We start from the raw sequence: 13,244 nt of genomic DNA on the forward strand, positions 1-13,244 counted from the left end.
TTTGGACAGCGCTGGCTCTTTGGCTTGGAAACGGAGATGAGCACTGCATCCCTAGAGTCGGATTCGACTGGCTTTCGAGCAAGGGAAACCTTTCCCTTTCCCTTACTTCTTGACAGACACTTTGACCAGCAAAGTAGCTTGCAGTGATGCAGGAGCCAAGACAGAGAAAGAGAGTTGCTCACCCAACAGCTGAAGAACTAAATACACAACAATCACAAAAGCTGTTAGGTGTTGTAGGCTCAGGTCATGCCTCTTCACTCAGTTAGTGGGCTGCCTGGAAACAACCAAGAGGGACAGGTACAATAATAAGAAAAGAAGTATTGTCAGTGTGCTTATTCTGTGTTTGTTGGCAGCCATGACTACTTATTCAGTGTTCTCTGTTTGTATACAAAGAGCCCTTTCTACAAAGTTCCCTTTACCAGAATTCCTGTATTTTTATTCTCAAGCCTGCTTTGTAATTATTAATTCCTTTTAGCATAAGCATGATCCTTGGACCAAGGTTTGTATCTGGTTTTGAAGGCCAGCAGGCATTGCAGTGTCTTCAAGAAGGCATTGTGTTAGCACCTACTGTTTAATGACTTAGGAATGTATTGTTATAGAGAACTAGTTATATGCTAATTATTGACGGAGGGGAAAAAATCCTGGCAACTAATTTATATCTCTGTAGAATGGACTCAGATTGCAACCAGGTACCTTCGAGAACAGCTTGCAAAGATTGCAGAATTTTATCATGTGACCTCAAACCAAGGTAGCAGCTCTGTTGCAGTGCCTCCTGAAGTAGAACAAGCCCTGAAGCAGTGGGAATATAATGAGAAGTTGGCATTTTATATGTTCCAGGTAACCTTTTCTAAAGAAATGGGATTTTGTAGGTGCTCAGTTAACATGTAGCTACACAAAGTAACAGAACCTGCATCAGGTTTCTTTGTTTACTTTATTTCTTCACAATTATAGCCCACCCTTCCCAGAAGCAGGGTCAGGGCAGGTAACAACACTTCATTTATACAGAATATTAATTAATACAATAAAATTAAAATTTAAAACATCATAATTTTTAAAATGGTGGTCACAGCTGATAAAGAAATTTTTTGGTTGTGGGAGGTTCCTGGCCATAGCTAGTAGTTGTTAACAGAGTGACAGGCACCTCAGGGAGTTTTTGTTATTGTAAGATTTGTTGTTGCCAACCTGATGTGAATAAACTTGATATGTTTTCATAAAAACAGCTGAGGAAAAATCCTTCTTCCCACCAGTGAGGGATGATTCTGTCCCTATAAACCTTTAAATCGTTTGTATGTTATAAAGAATATCCCTAGATACGTTCGCGTCCACTATGTTCAGTTTTCCTAGTTTGTGACTACAGCATGAAACTGGAAGTTCAGGGAATAGCAATGACATCATTAATCTTCCATACTATGGTATTCCATCTAATGTGAATATAATACCACCCATCTACATGGTCTCTGCTTCCCTAAATATGCTTTGCTGGGACAGAGAACAATGTGCCGTATATACAGGTGCCATGACAATTCTGGTAGGCTTGAAACCTGAAAAAAAAAATTCTGTAGTTGGGTATTAAACTTGTGGATCATTAAAGATCCCCCCCCCCTAAAAAAGCTGATGCTTTAAAAACACAGACTCATTATTTGTTTATTATTTGAGTGGTCAATTGATCATACCTTTTTTGACCAATGTACAACCCTACCTTGATTAGTTGAATGTCTTTTCATTGGCTGACATATCAATTCCATTATCTCTCTCTTTTTTCAGTTAGTAGTCTCAATAAGAATTTTTTTTTTTTTACATGTGACTTATATATTGCTCGTAACCCCTAGCGGGTCTCAGAGCGGTTCACAAGGTGCTACATCATAGTAGCCAGTAACCTATCTAGGGCCACAATGTAGTGTGTGTGGGGGGGACAACCTACCAGCACCCTTTTATCTGGCACAATCCTTTTTTGCATATTTTCTCTTTACCAGTTTTTACTTTTAACTATATTACCTCCCATATTCCTTAAGGAAGGAATGCTTGAAAGACATGAATATCTAACTTGGATACTGGATGTCTTGGAAAAAATCAGACCATCTGATGACGAACTTCTAAAACTCCTGCTGCCCCTAATGTTGCAGGTATAGTGCATAATATGATTGCTATTTAGAAATTGGTCTCAAAACATGGCTTATTAGAATGTGGTAGTTTACTTAACTTCATAAACTTAACTTCATAAAGTTTAAAAAGACCCTAGAAATTGTGGTAGTGGCAAATTGTTCTGGGGTGCTGCATGTTCAGATTTAGAACATTACTAACACCCAACCAAGTTAATATGGAAAAATTTAGATTGGTTAAGTTTTTTAAAGGTGTTAATCGATTATTTAAATACTTAAAAGAGGCAACCACTTGTTCTCTGCAGTGATTGTTACAATTTAAAGGCTGGTTCTTTATCTCAGTAATTGTCAATAATGGAGCAGGGCCATGGTGCAGTGGTGGGATACTGTTTCATATGCAGAAGCTTCAGGGTTCAGTTCATTGAGTCTCTAGGTGAAGTAAGGGCAGATATCAAACCTGGAAAAAATATATTTTATTCTACTCTCTAGAGGTCCATATCGAGAAGGAGAGGTCCATATCCAGAAGGAAGAGATACACCGATAGTCTAGCTCAATATAGGAGAGTTTTGTATGTTAATATTCTATCAAAATGATATCTAAAATATCTTTTTCAGTATTCAGAGGAGTTTGTTCAGTCAGCCTACTTGTCACGCCGCCTTGCATATTTCTGTGCCAGACGCGTCTCTCTGTTGATAAGTGATAGTCCTAACCTCATAGCTGCCCATTCGCCTCATATGATTATTGGACCAAATAATCCTCCACTAGCAGCTCCAAGCCCTACTACAACCGGTCCTGTGATGAGCCCTGCACAGATGGCCTGTTCAGATTTCCTTACCTGCCCACAACATCGTCCGCTTGTTTATGGACTCAGTTGTATGCTGCAGGTAGGTTGATGTTTTGATGTTTCCTGGTTGCCTGGGAATGAATTGGGAATTGAGTGGCATGCATTTAATACTAGATCAAGGGGGTAGCTGTGTTAGTCTGTCTGTAGCAGTAAAAAAGAGCACCTTAAAGACGAACAAAATTTTGTTATAGGCTTGTCTTGTAGCAAGCTGCCCTGGGTATCATTCTGGCTTTTCTAATAATCTTTCTCTCCATCCCAAGAGGATATTGTAGTTGCAAAAATGTTTGTTGCTTATCCTTCAAGTGAGTATCTCTGTCTGAGGGGTTGGAGCAGATTCGACTATTGTGTAGGGTTTGGCTATGCACAATTGATTGTTTAATATGGTTGGGGTGGTAGCTGGAGGCATGTAGATATGTTTGCTGATCTGTTTGGTTCCGGTATAATGTGCTATTTATGTGTCCGTTGTGTATCTGTACTGTGGTGTCCAGGAAGTTTATTTATTGTATAGAGTAATTCATCATTAGATTGATAGTGTGGTGTTGCAGACTTCAGGGGGAGTCCACATGGAGTCCTTCCTTCTGTAGTGTTGAGTGGGAGCTAACTGGTCACCGTTATACTGTTTATTGGTGGAAGGGTGAGGAGGCAGCTGTTCAGCAGTAGATTGATGAAGCTGTGAGGAGGCTGTATGTCCGAGCATGTTCAGTTTTGTGCCATGTGTCAGCAGTGCCCTTCCATCCTCTACATTGGACAAACAGGCCAGTCCCTTCGACAAAGAATTAATGGACATAAGTCTGACATCAGAAACCACAACATTAAAAAATCAGTGGGGGAATATTTTAACCTTCCAGGACCTTCAGTTGCTTATGGCCCTGTGTGAGCCGCCCTGAGCCCGTTCGCGGGGAGGACGGGGTAAAAATGCAAATAAATAAATAAATAAATAAAAGTTGCAGTTCTTACAAACGAATTTCAAAGAGAGAGTAGAGAGACTGTTAAATTGCAACTGATAATCTCAAGACAACGCATCCACTTGGACCAGTTTGGTGTAGTGGTTAAGTGTGCGGACTCTAATCTGGGAAAACCGGGTTTGATTCCCCACTCTTCCACTTGCACCTGCTGAATGACCTTGGGCAAGCCGTAGTTCTGATAATAGCTGTTCTTAAAAAAGAGCAGTTTCTGTCAAGAGCTCTCTCAGCCCCACCTACCTCACGCAGAGTTTCCTCTAAGCTGAGTTAGTGTGAGCTAGCTCACAGTTTTTTAGCCTCCAGCTCACACATTTCTGTCTTAGCTCAGGAAAGATGGCTCCAGAGCAAACTAATTTATGCAGTAGCCAAATCGCTCGCTCACAACTTTAATGCCAGTAGCTCACAATGTAGAATTTTTGCTCACAAGACTCCACAGCTTAGAGGGAGCACTGCTCACAGGGTGTCTGTTGTGGGGAGGGGAAGGGAAAGGAGTTTGTAAGCTGCTCTGAGACACCTTTGGGTGGTGTAGGGCGGGGTATAAATCCAATCTCTTCTTCTTCTTCTGAATTGAGACCTAGATTTCCTGTCTCATTACCAATGCTGATTTCTCCATGCCTACTACCTCATGCATATTGCATGTACTCCAGTCACACCTGCTATTGTTATTTACCTGCTAATGTTATTTGGCATCTGAAATCACTCCGCTTTCCAGTATATAGGACAGATGGACTCACATTTGAGCTGTATCTGAAGAAGTGAGCAGTGACTCACGACCTACCACAAATTTTGTTAATCTTTAAGGTGCTATGGGACTCTTACTCTTTTCTACTGTGTTTAGTATTAGTTATTCTGATTGCAATGAATTGCATGGGTTTAAAAGATAACCTCAGTATTTCAAATATGCCAGGAGAACTACTATTTGGTGTTGGTTGCCCTCAGTTGCAGAATGCATCCAAAACCGCTGAAATAATTCTGCCTTCTTGAAGAAGAGGTAGTGTGCTGTAGGAGTGAAAAGTTCAAGCTGGGCTGTTCTTGGTTCTCAGCTGTGAGATCACTAGGTGACTTTAGGGAATCCTCCTGTGTTTCAACTACCTCCATCATGGAAATAATAATTCTTCACAATGGTTATAAAGATTACTGGGAACCTTCTAGGCATTGCAGCTGGGATTGGCAACCATGTGGTGAATTTCCCATCTGCAGAGACTTAGAACAATTTGTTGTATGAATGGAGCCTTCGCATTGTGAGCCTCTCTTCCTCCCTCTGCAAAGCACCATTAATGCAGGTTGATAACATCTATGATGTCTCCAATGTGAGAAGTGAGTTTTAAAGTAAAGATTATAGCAGGGAGGAATGCCAGTCACCATGGCAAATGCACGTGGCAAACCTGGAGTTGTGTGCTATACTTTGAACATTTGAAATGTTCTGTATAAATGCTGAGGAGTGATAAAATAACAATCCTCCTCACACTATGCAAAGATTCTGACTCTTTTTGGATTCTACAGTAATAGTGAACAGGCAGTCATAGGCCCTGGTCACACGAGAGGTTTTGGGCCGGGAGAGGGACGGATCGGGGCCGCAGCAAACGGGCACGATTCCACAGCAACATCTGGGATGTGTGCCGTGTCCATTCCCGATCCGCCCCTTCCGCCCAAACACAGCAGGAAAAAAGAACCACCTACCTAGGTGGTTGTTTTCGAAAGGCCGCAGCAATGCCGGCCGTGGGATCGCCGGTGCGTCCTTCCGCCGGCGCATCCCCGCCCCCCAGCCGAACTGCGCATGCTTGCACATGCGCAGTTCGGCAGCCTCCCCCTCCCGATCGTCTCTTCCTCCCCGGCATCTGATCGTGCCAGGGAGCAACGGCGCCGCACTCGGGATCGTGGGATCCCACCGCGGCGTCTCTTTTTTGGTGCAGCTTTTAAAAGCCGCACTTTTGAGGGTATTTTTCCTGCCGTGTGGCAGGGACCATAGATCATTTTGTTTTAGATGTGTACCTCATTTATTTTGTGGGCACTCTAGATGTACAAGGTCAGTTTAAAGGTTTAGGAAAACAAATTTAGGTTTCTCGGTTCGAACAGTGTGCATCCCATGATCTGTCACGGGAAAGTGCTGATGGACACAGGTCTTCCTGTCTCTCTTCTCTCCCAGTAGCCATTTCCAACCATGGGAAAGTTTATTCCTGGTGTTGCAGGATGCATGTGGACTGGTAGGCTACAGGAGGGAGAGGGAGGGGGCCCACTTGTATGGTAAACCATCCCTAATTGTGCAGTTAACATGATCTTAAATTATTACATACCATTAAATAACACTCTAAATATTTCCCATTACAGACAATAACTCTTTGTTGCCCAAGTGCCTTGGTGTGGAATTATTCCACAAATGAAAGTAAAAGCATTAATCCAGGTTCTCCTTTGGATTTACTTCAAGTTGCTCCATCCAGTTTGCCTATGCCAGGAGGAAACTCCATATTCAATCAACAAGTATGTTTCTTTTGAGTATCCCATTTAAGCAAGATGTTTCATATTATGTGCTCAACAGTTGAGTCAGATGGTCTTTTGATATCAGGCTTATGCAGCCAAGTCAATACATACCACTTTCTCTCCACCTACTTTTTTATGACTGATGTTGTGATTATGCCTGGTGCAGTCTTGGAATCCAAGAATTCCAGGGGGCTTAAGTGCCTTGCATAGCTTCTTGCTTCTCCATGACTAGGTAAAAAAGAAGAAACCATGCAAATGTTCTGGAACCATATTGTTCTTACACCGAATCTAGCTTTTATTGTACAGAATATAGAATGTTGGGTAAAGAATTAAAACTATTATAAGCTTCATGAGAAAAGGTGCAGTAAAATGTTTTCATAAATAATTAAATATTTTAGCATCAGGGGTGGGGTGGGGTACACAGTGCTGCCTTCATATGAATATGGTTTTGCCCTGCACGTGGAAGTCCTTGCAAGTGCACATAGGAGCAGCTGAGCTCTCTGTAGTAAGTGGATCTGGCAAAGAGTCCAGGTTGAATGTTGAACTGAATTCAGCTACAGACTTGTCCTTTTGAGAGGTAGCAGGTACATGGGAGATGACTGTTAAGATTGTTTTCATATTTTCAGATGAAAGGGAATTTTAAAAGTGCTTCCATTTTATTCTGTAAAATAGGAAATAGGAGATAGAAATACTACTTTCTTGCCTGTGGTTTGTGTCCTTGCAATGACTTTAAAAATGTATTTTCAGTTGCTGCTTCCTAATGGTATGTTACAAAGAAATCTGACTTGTACTTCAGATTTGCCGTTTCCCAATGATAACATGATTAAGAATGTGGCTTTTCAGGTTCGGGCAAAAATTTATGAAGTAGAACAACAGATTAAACAAAGGGGACGTGCTGTGGAAGTGCGGTGGTCATTTGACAAGTGCCAAGAATCAACGGCAGGTAATGGGATAAATGAGATGATGATGATGATGCAGAAACTATAAGCCTTGTTGGCCTTTATTTGTCTTGGACCTCTGTGAAAGTCATTAATGCCATCTTTGATAAGTAGGTGAGACATTTTATTTTTTGGATTGATGGCATGTAAGGGATGCAATCCTGAAAGCAGTATCTGGAGCACCCCTGAGAGCTGGGGAGAGTGTCACCAATGACAAACTTCTTGAGAGTACAACTGTGTTATAAATGTTGATATGAGAAAGAGGTAGCCTTGTGGATTATAAGACTGTATAAGGAGCCATAATTTTTTTCCCTTGACACATCATAGGAAAAGACAGTCCTGAAACAGGTGTTGGAAAAAATAAGGTAAATGTAGAATGAAGGTAGAACATCTTGGGTAGAATACTGAAGACTGCTTGAATACGAGGATGGGCAGATTTAAAACCAGTGAATGAAGCTATAAAGATAAATAGCAGAAGCTTGAAAAAAAGGATCATCAGAGTTCAGAGAAGTTCACACTCTTAGTTAACACAAACATCAAAACCAATATTACTTTAAAGTCAATGCAGTCAAAGAAACTTGGTTTCGCGCTTCAGGTGGGTAGCTGTGTTAGTCTGTCGTAGCAGAACAACATTTGGATAGCACAGAAGAGACCAAAATGATTTTCCAAGTATAAGCTTTTGTGAGTCAAACCTCACTTCATCTGGTGGAAGATTTTTTTGGTCATGATTTCCTTGAGAAAGCAGTCAACAGCACTTCATAAGAGATTCTTCTCAGTTGTCAGGCTATATGTGCAGTTATTTACTTTCTGCTTCTCTTTCTACTAGGGGTTACTATCAGCCGTGTTTTGCACACATTGGAGGTTTTGGATAGACATTGCTTTGATCGATCAGATTCCAGCAACTCAATGGAAACTCTTTATCACAAGATTTTCTGGCCAAACCAAAATAAGGATAACCAGGAGGTAATTTTATTTTTCCCACCTGTATTTAGGAACAGAAATAATGTTTCCTACCCTTTTATGTCTTTGATCAAAGTTTGAAGCACCATAATAGTGTACACATTCTCATTGCTGTTGTAATTATTGGTTTTGAAACATTTTTCAGTTTTTAGTGTGCCATGACTTATGGTGGTTTAGAAGCCACCTTTTTTGATCTGAGGTTTCTTTTCTCTGGGGTGTGACTGTGGTTATAGCTCCTCAGGAATCATAGAACCATAGAGTTGGAAGGGGCCATACAGACCATCTAGTCCAACCCCCTGCCCAATGCAGGTCCAGCCTAAAGCATCTCTGACAAATATTCATCCAGGCTTTTCTTGGAAGCTGCCAGTGAAGGGGAGCTTGCCACCTCCCTAGGCAGCTGATTCCACCTTTGAACCACTCTGACCATGAAAAAGTTTTTCATTCTGACCGTGAAAAAGTTTTTCCAAATATCCAGCCGATACCTTTCTGAATGTAATTTAAACCCATTGCTTTGGGTCCTGTCCTCTTCTGCCGCCAACTGGAACAGCTCCTTGCCCTTCTCCAAATGACATCCTTTCAAATATTTTAAGAGAGCAATCATGTCCCCCCTCAATCTCCTCTTCTCCAAACTAAACATTCCTAACGCCCTAGCCTTTCCTCGTAGGGCTCAATCTCTAGACCCCTGATCATCCTCATTGCTCTCTTCTGCACCCTCTCAATTTTGCCCGCATCCTTTATGAAGTGAGGCCTCCAGAACTGCACACAGTACTCAAGGTGCGGCCTGACCAAGGCAGTATACAGAGGGGCTATGACCTCCTGCGATTTCAATGCTATGGCCCTTTTAATACAACCCAAGCCTTTTTTGCCACCGCATCACACTGACTGTTCGTATTTAGTTTACAGTCCACTCTTACCCCAAGACCTCTTTCGTATACACTACCCCCCAGAAATGTATCCCCCATTCAGTATTTGTGCTTGACATTTTGATAATATTTTTGATAAAAATATTGAAGAGTACCGGGCCTACTGGACACCTCCCTCCATTCTGATGAAACACCATTGACCACCACTCTTTGGGTGCAGTCCTCTAACCAGTTCCCTATCCACCGAACTGTCCTATAGTCTAGTCCACAGTCTTCCAGTTTTCCCACCAGAATGTCATGAGGAACCTTATCAAAAGTTTTACTGAAACCCATGTAAATCACATCAACAAAGTTCCCATGATCCAGTAAGCTCGTCACATGATCAAAGAAGGAAATCAGGTTGGTCTGACAAGATCTGTTGGGGAAAGTATACTTACATAATCTTTACTACTTATAATTAGGTAGGGTTGCCAACTCTGGATTAGAGGTGGAGTTAGTAGGGGAATGTGGTGCTAATAGAGTCCCTGTTCCAAAGCTGCCATTTTCTACAGGGGAACTGATCTCTATTGTTTGTAGAGCATCTGTAATTCTTGGCAGATTCCAGGCCCCATATGGAGGTTGCAGCACAAAACAAAAGGGATCACAGATATCCACAGGAAAAAAAACACACACAAGCAAACCCTGTGATATGAACAACATTTATAAGATTTACATTGCTTTTCTAAAACTTTACAAAATTGCAACAATTTGTCCAACATTCTCACTTATGCAATATTGCAAAAAAAATAATAATAATAAAAAAATCCACATAGTCCAACATAATGAGTACCCGGTTGTGAACTCATTTCAAATTTACAGTCTTCCTCAGATGTAATCCTATATTTAAAGGAGGTGTCAGCTTCTTAATCCAGCTCAGCAGTGTAAATTCTTAATTTCCTTCACAATCTCCTGGAACAAACCATAATCAATAAAAATCCACATGAAGCTGCATGGAAAATAGTTATTTTAAACTTATAATAGTTTAGGTTTTGTAATAATTTAACTTTTAGAAAACTTACTTCTGGTTCCATAATAAGTGTTTATTTTTGGAGCAAGCCAATCCTCTGTAGGTACAAAAAAGCCTCCTGGATTTTACTGGCCATGCTCTCCACAAACACTAACTATTTATTTAGGTAGTAGCAATCCAGTCCTTATTTTGTCTGGCTAGAGCCTTCATTATAAAGCTTTAGCCGGGTGAAATAGTATAGAGCATTTGCCAGCCAGAATAATACTCCCATAAGAACCAAGATATTAAAAAACTGATTTTTTAATTATTGGATAAAGATTAACCAACACAATATTTATTGCATATAACACTCTCTTCCTGCCCCATGTTGTTTCTTATGAATGTTGTTCTTGGCAATGTTTTTCACCTCAGACTTAATTAATGTTTCTGGGTTTTTAGTGAGATGAAATTTAAATAATAAATAAAATAAAAGCAGTTAACTTTCTGACTGCATCTGGAAAAAGTCATTTGTTGAGGTTAAAATTTAGCAGTTCCTGTTGTTACAACCTGTCAACTCTCTAGCTGTCTCTTAAAAAGTATTTTTATAAGGGTTATGCATCTGATTCAGACTTTAATCAGAATAAAAGGTCTCAATTATGCTAAAATGCTACACTCTGAATAGCTTGATTGCCAATCAACACGTTCATGATTTTCTTATAAACAGACAGCATGGAATGCTACTGGGGCATACAACCTTTTCCTTGAAACTTTTTCAGGCTTAGATTCAATGTGCACAGAGCGGCATAATTTGTGTATGTAAAAATTAGGAATAGGTTTAAACCAGTGGCTCAGTTTCAGAGGGGTCATCATCTTCTCCCTCTGTTTACTTGAGCGTATGGTTTGTTGATGTTCTTTGTTGAACAGCAGTGGGGGGAACAGACACTGCAGATGTTCAGAGGCGATCCAGAGGATGTCACTCAATTTGGGGGAAAGGCTCTTTAGGCTAGAGCATGTTTTCAGACTTTGTAGAGCAATGTGGCTGGATCTAGCCCACAGTCCATGAAAATGTCATCGTCTTTGGGTTGTAAACTTCAGTACTTGAGAGAACTGCAAGCTATGGAGGCTTGTATTGTTTTAATTTTGAATGCCAGAATAAAATTGTTCAAGGTCTGTCAAAGCTCAACAGACTTTTCTTTGACTTGTGTATGTTGCTTAAAATCACTTTCAGCCTTGCAAAGATGTACTTCACTGGGCATGTGCAGCTGTAGTGTACTTCCTCCTTTTCTTAAAGGGCCACTAACATCTTTGTCTCTGTTGCAGGAGTTATACTGTGTACTTCTAGTGCGCCGATCAGCTGATGCAGATATAAAATCATTGGTTTCCACTTCATGTTTTTCTCAGCTGCTGGTCCTTGCACTTACTGGCTTGTATCCAACACTGCAAATGCAGTCTTAAAACATGCCTGAATTGTGAAAGTTACTGAAACATCTGTATATTCATTTAATGCATTCATTTAGCTTGCAGCTGATGGTACATATGCTATATTTGTATTTCTGCTTATGTTAGCTCTGGTGACCAAATAGTGCTTCTGTTCTTCCCAGCTGTAGAGGAACTGTCAGATTTAGAGTGTCTGGAAGGAATTGTTCCACAACTGATAATTGGAAAAATGGCTTCGTTGTTTTAGGTAGAGAGGAGAAACAAAAATTCCCTCAAAATAGATTCATAAATGATCTGGAGAGAAATCACGATCCCAGTGACTAATTCTGAATCAGGTCTCAGGTTGATTTGTCATGCAGTTTGACATACCTAACTTTGCATTGTGCTAGACGATCCATACAGAATAAAACATTGTGCCTGTATAGTTTCCGAAAGCAGCTGTAGTGGTTGAGTGTGAGTCAGGAAGTGTTCCACCATGAACTCAGCAAGCCACTGTGTCTCAGTTGCAGCCTCCTGCCCCCACTCCATTGTCTGCAAGGCTTTTTATTGTATGATTAAGAGTACAGAGAGAAATTATGTGAACCACATAGAACACTAAAACAAAATTGCAAAATATTTTAAAATATTGTTAGGGTTATTTTTTTCTAAGAACTAATTTAACTCTGTATTAAAACATACTGCTGAATGTTTAGTTTATAAATATAAACGTAAATGGCTAGTATCATGTCTGTGTGCAGCATGATGTACACATTTCTGAGGAGTGTCAGACTCTCCAGATGTAAATGTCCATTGAGGTGAGCGGTCACTGAATTTCTGAAACCTTTGAAGAATTGTAGTTGAACCACTAGATGGCACTTTATTCTTTGGTTCTTTATCCACAGAAAAGAATCAAAGACACAGCTGGTATGTGTTTGAAATCATCTAGAATAAAATTATATGCAGCACTGTTACCATGTCCAAAACGTATGGATATTATTACTTCTTTTCTTATTGGATTCCATGTTCACACTCCTTTCTTCTAGGAAACAGTTATAATTATATTTGACATCTTTATCCGATTAGATTCATTCATGTAGGACTTTGATGTCTCTTGTATAAACATGGTAGAAGTTCATGCACTCATACATGTCTGAAGAAACTGGACAGAGATAATTTCATATTGCATAATACCAGCACTCACAGGCATTCAGTGAAATTGTCGGATGTGATCAGGACAGATCATTTATCCTTTGAATGAAGCTCTTTTGGAATGCACTGCCACGGGATATAGGGTGACCACTATAATGAATTGGATGCCACATTATGATTTCCAATTTTTTGCTTTCTTTCCTGGCCCCCTATATAGAATGACCTTCCTAGACACTCAGAATAGCCTCCCTGGCAAAAGTGTCATGTGCTCAACAGCGATTATTTCTCTCTGTTAGGAGAAGGTGTTAATCCTCCCCACCTCCTGCATCCTGGTAAGAATCTAACCTCTAATTGCCCATGCCAGTCTTCAGCTGGAAAATGAGCCCATTTGGAGCCCATAGGGTAAGCATTGGCCATAAAGCTCCCTTCACAAGGAGCTCAGGTGTGCATTTTTCCTGGACCATCTCAGCAGCAGTGGGCCTGCTTGCTGATGGCTTATGTTTGCCCAGGAGAAGTGTGAGAATCTGGCGAATAGGATCCAATGATTAGA

General features: G+C 40.6%; 1 protein-coding gene across 1 annotated transcript in view; it reads left to right on the forward strand.

Annotated features, from left to right (window-relative positions):
* MED12L (mediator complex subunit 12 like) overlaps positions 1-13,244 on the forward strand; it is a 240,815-nt gene that overhangs the window by 28,377 nt on the left and 199,194 nt on the right. The window contains 6 exon segments of the mRNA XM_015419617.1: positions 668-837; positions 2,013-2,123; positions 2,714-2,983; positions 6,234-6,383; positions 7,227-7,326; positions 8,148-8,284. Coding sequence (XP_015275103.1) covers positions 668-837; positions 2,013-2,123; positions 2,714-2,983; positions 6,234-6,383; positions 7,227-7,326; positions 8,148-8,284 — 938 coding nt within the window.

The sequence above is a fragment of the Gekko japonicus genome, unplaced genomic scaffold (genome assembly GCF_001447785.1).
Source record: "Gekko japonicus isolate JY-2015 unplaced genomic scaffold, Gekko_japonicus_V1.1 scaffold1161, whole genome shotgun sequence".
In the NCBI taxonomy this organism is placed as follows: Eukaryota; Metazoa; Chordata; class Lepidosauria; order Squamata; family Gekkonidae; genus Gekko; species Gekko japonicus.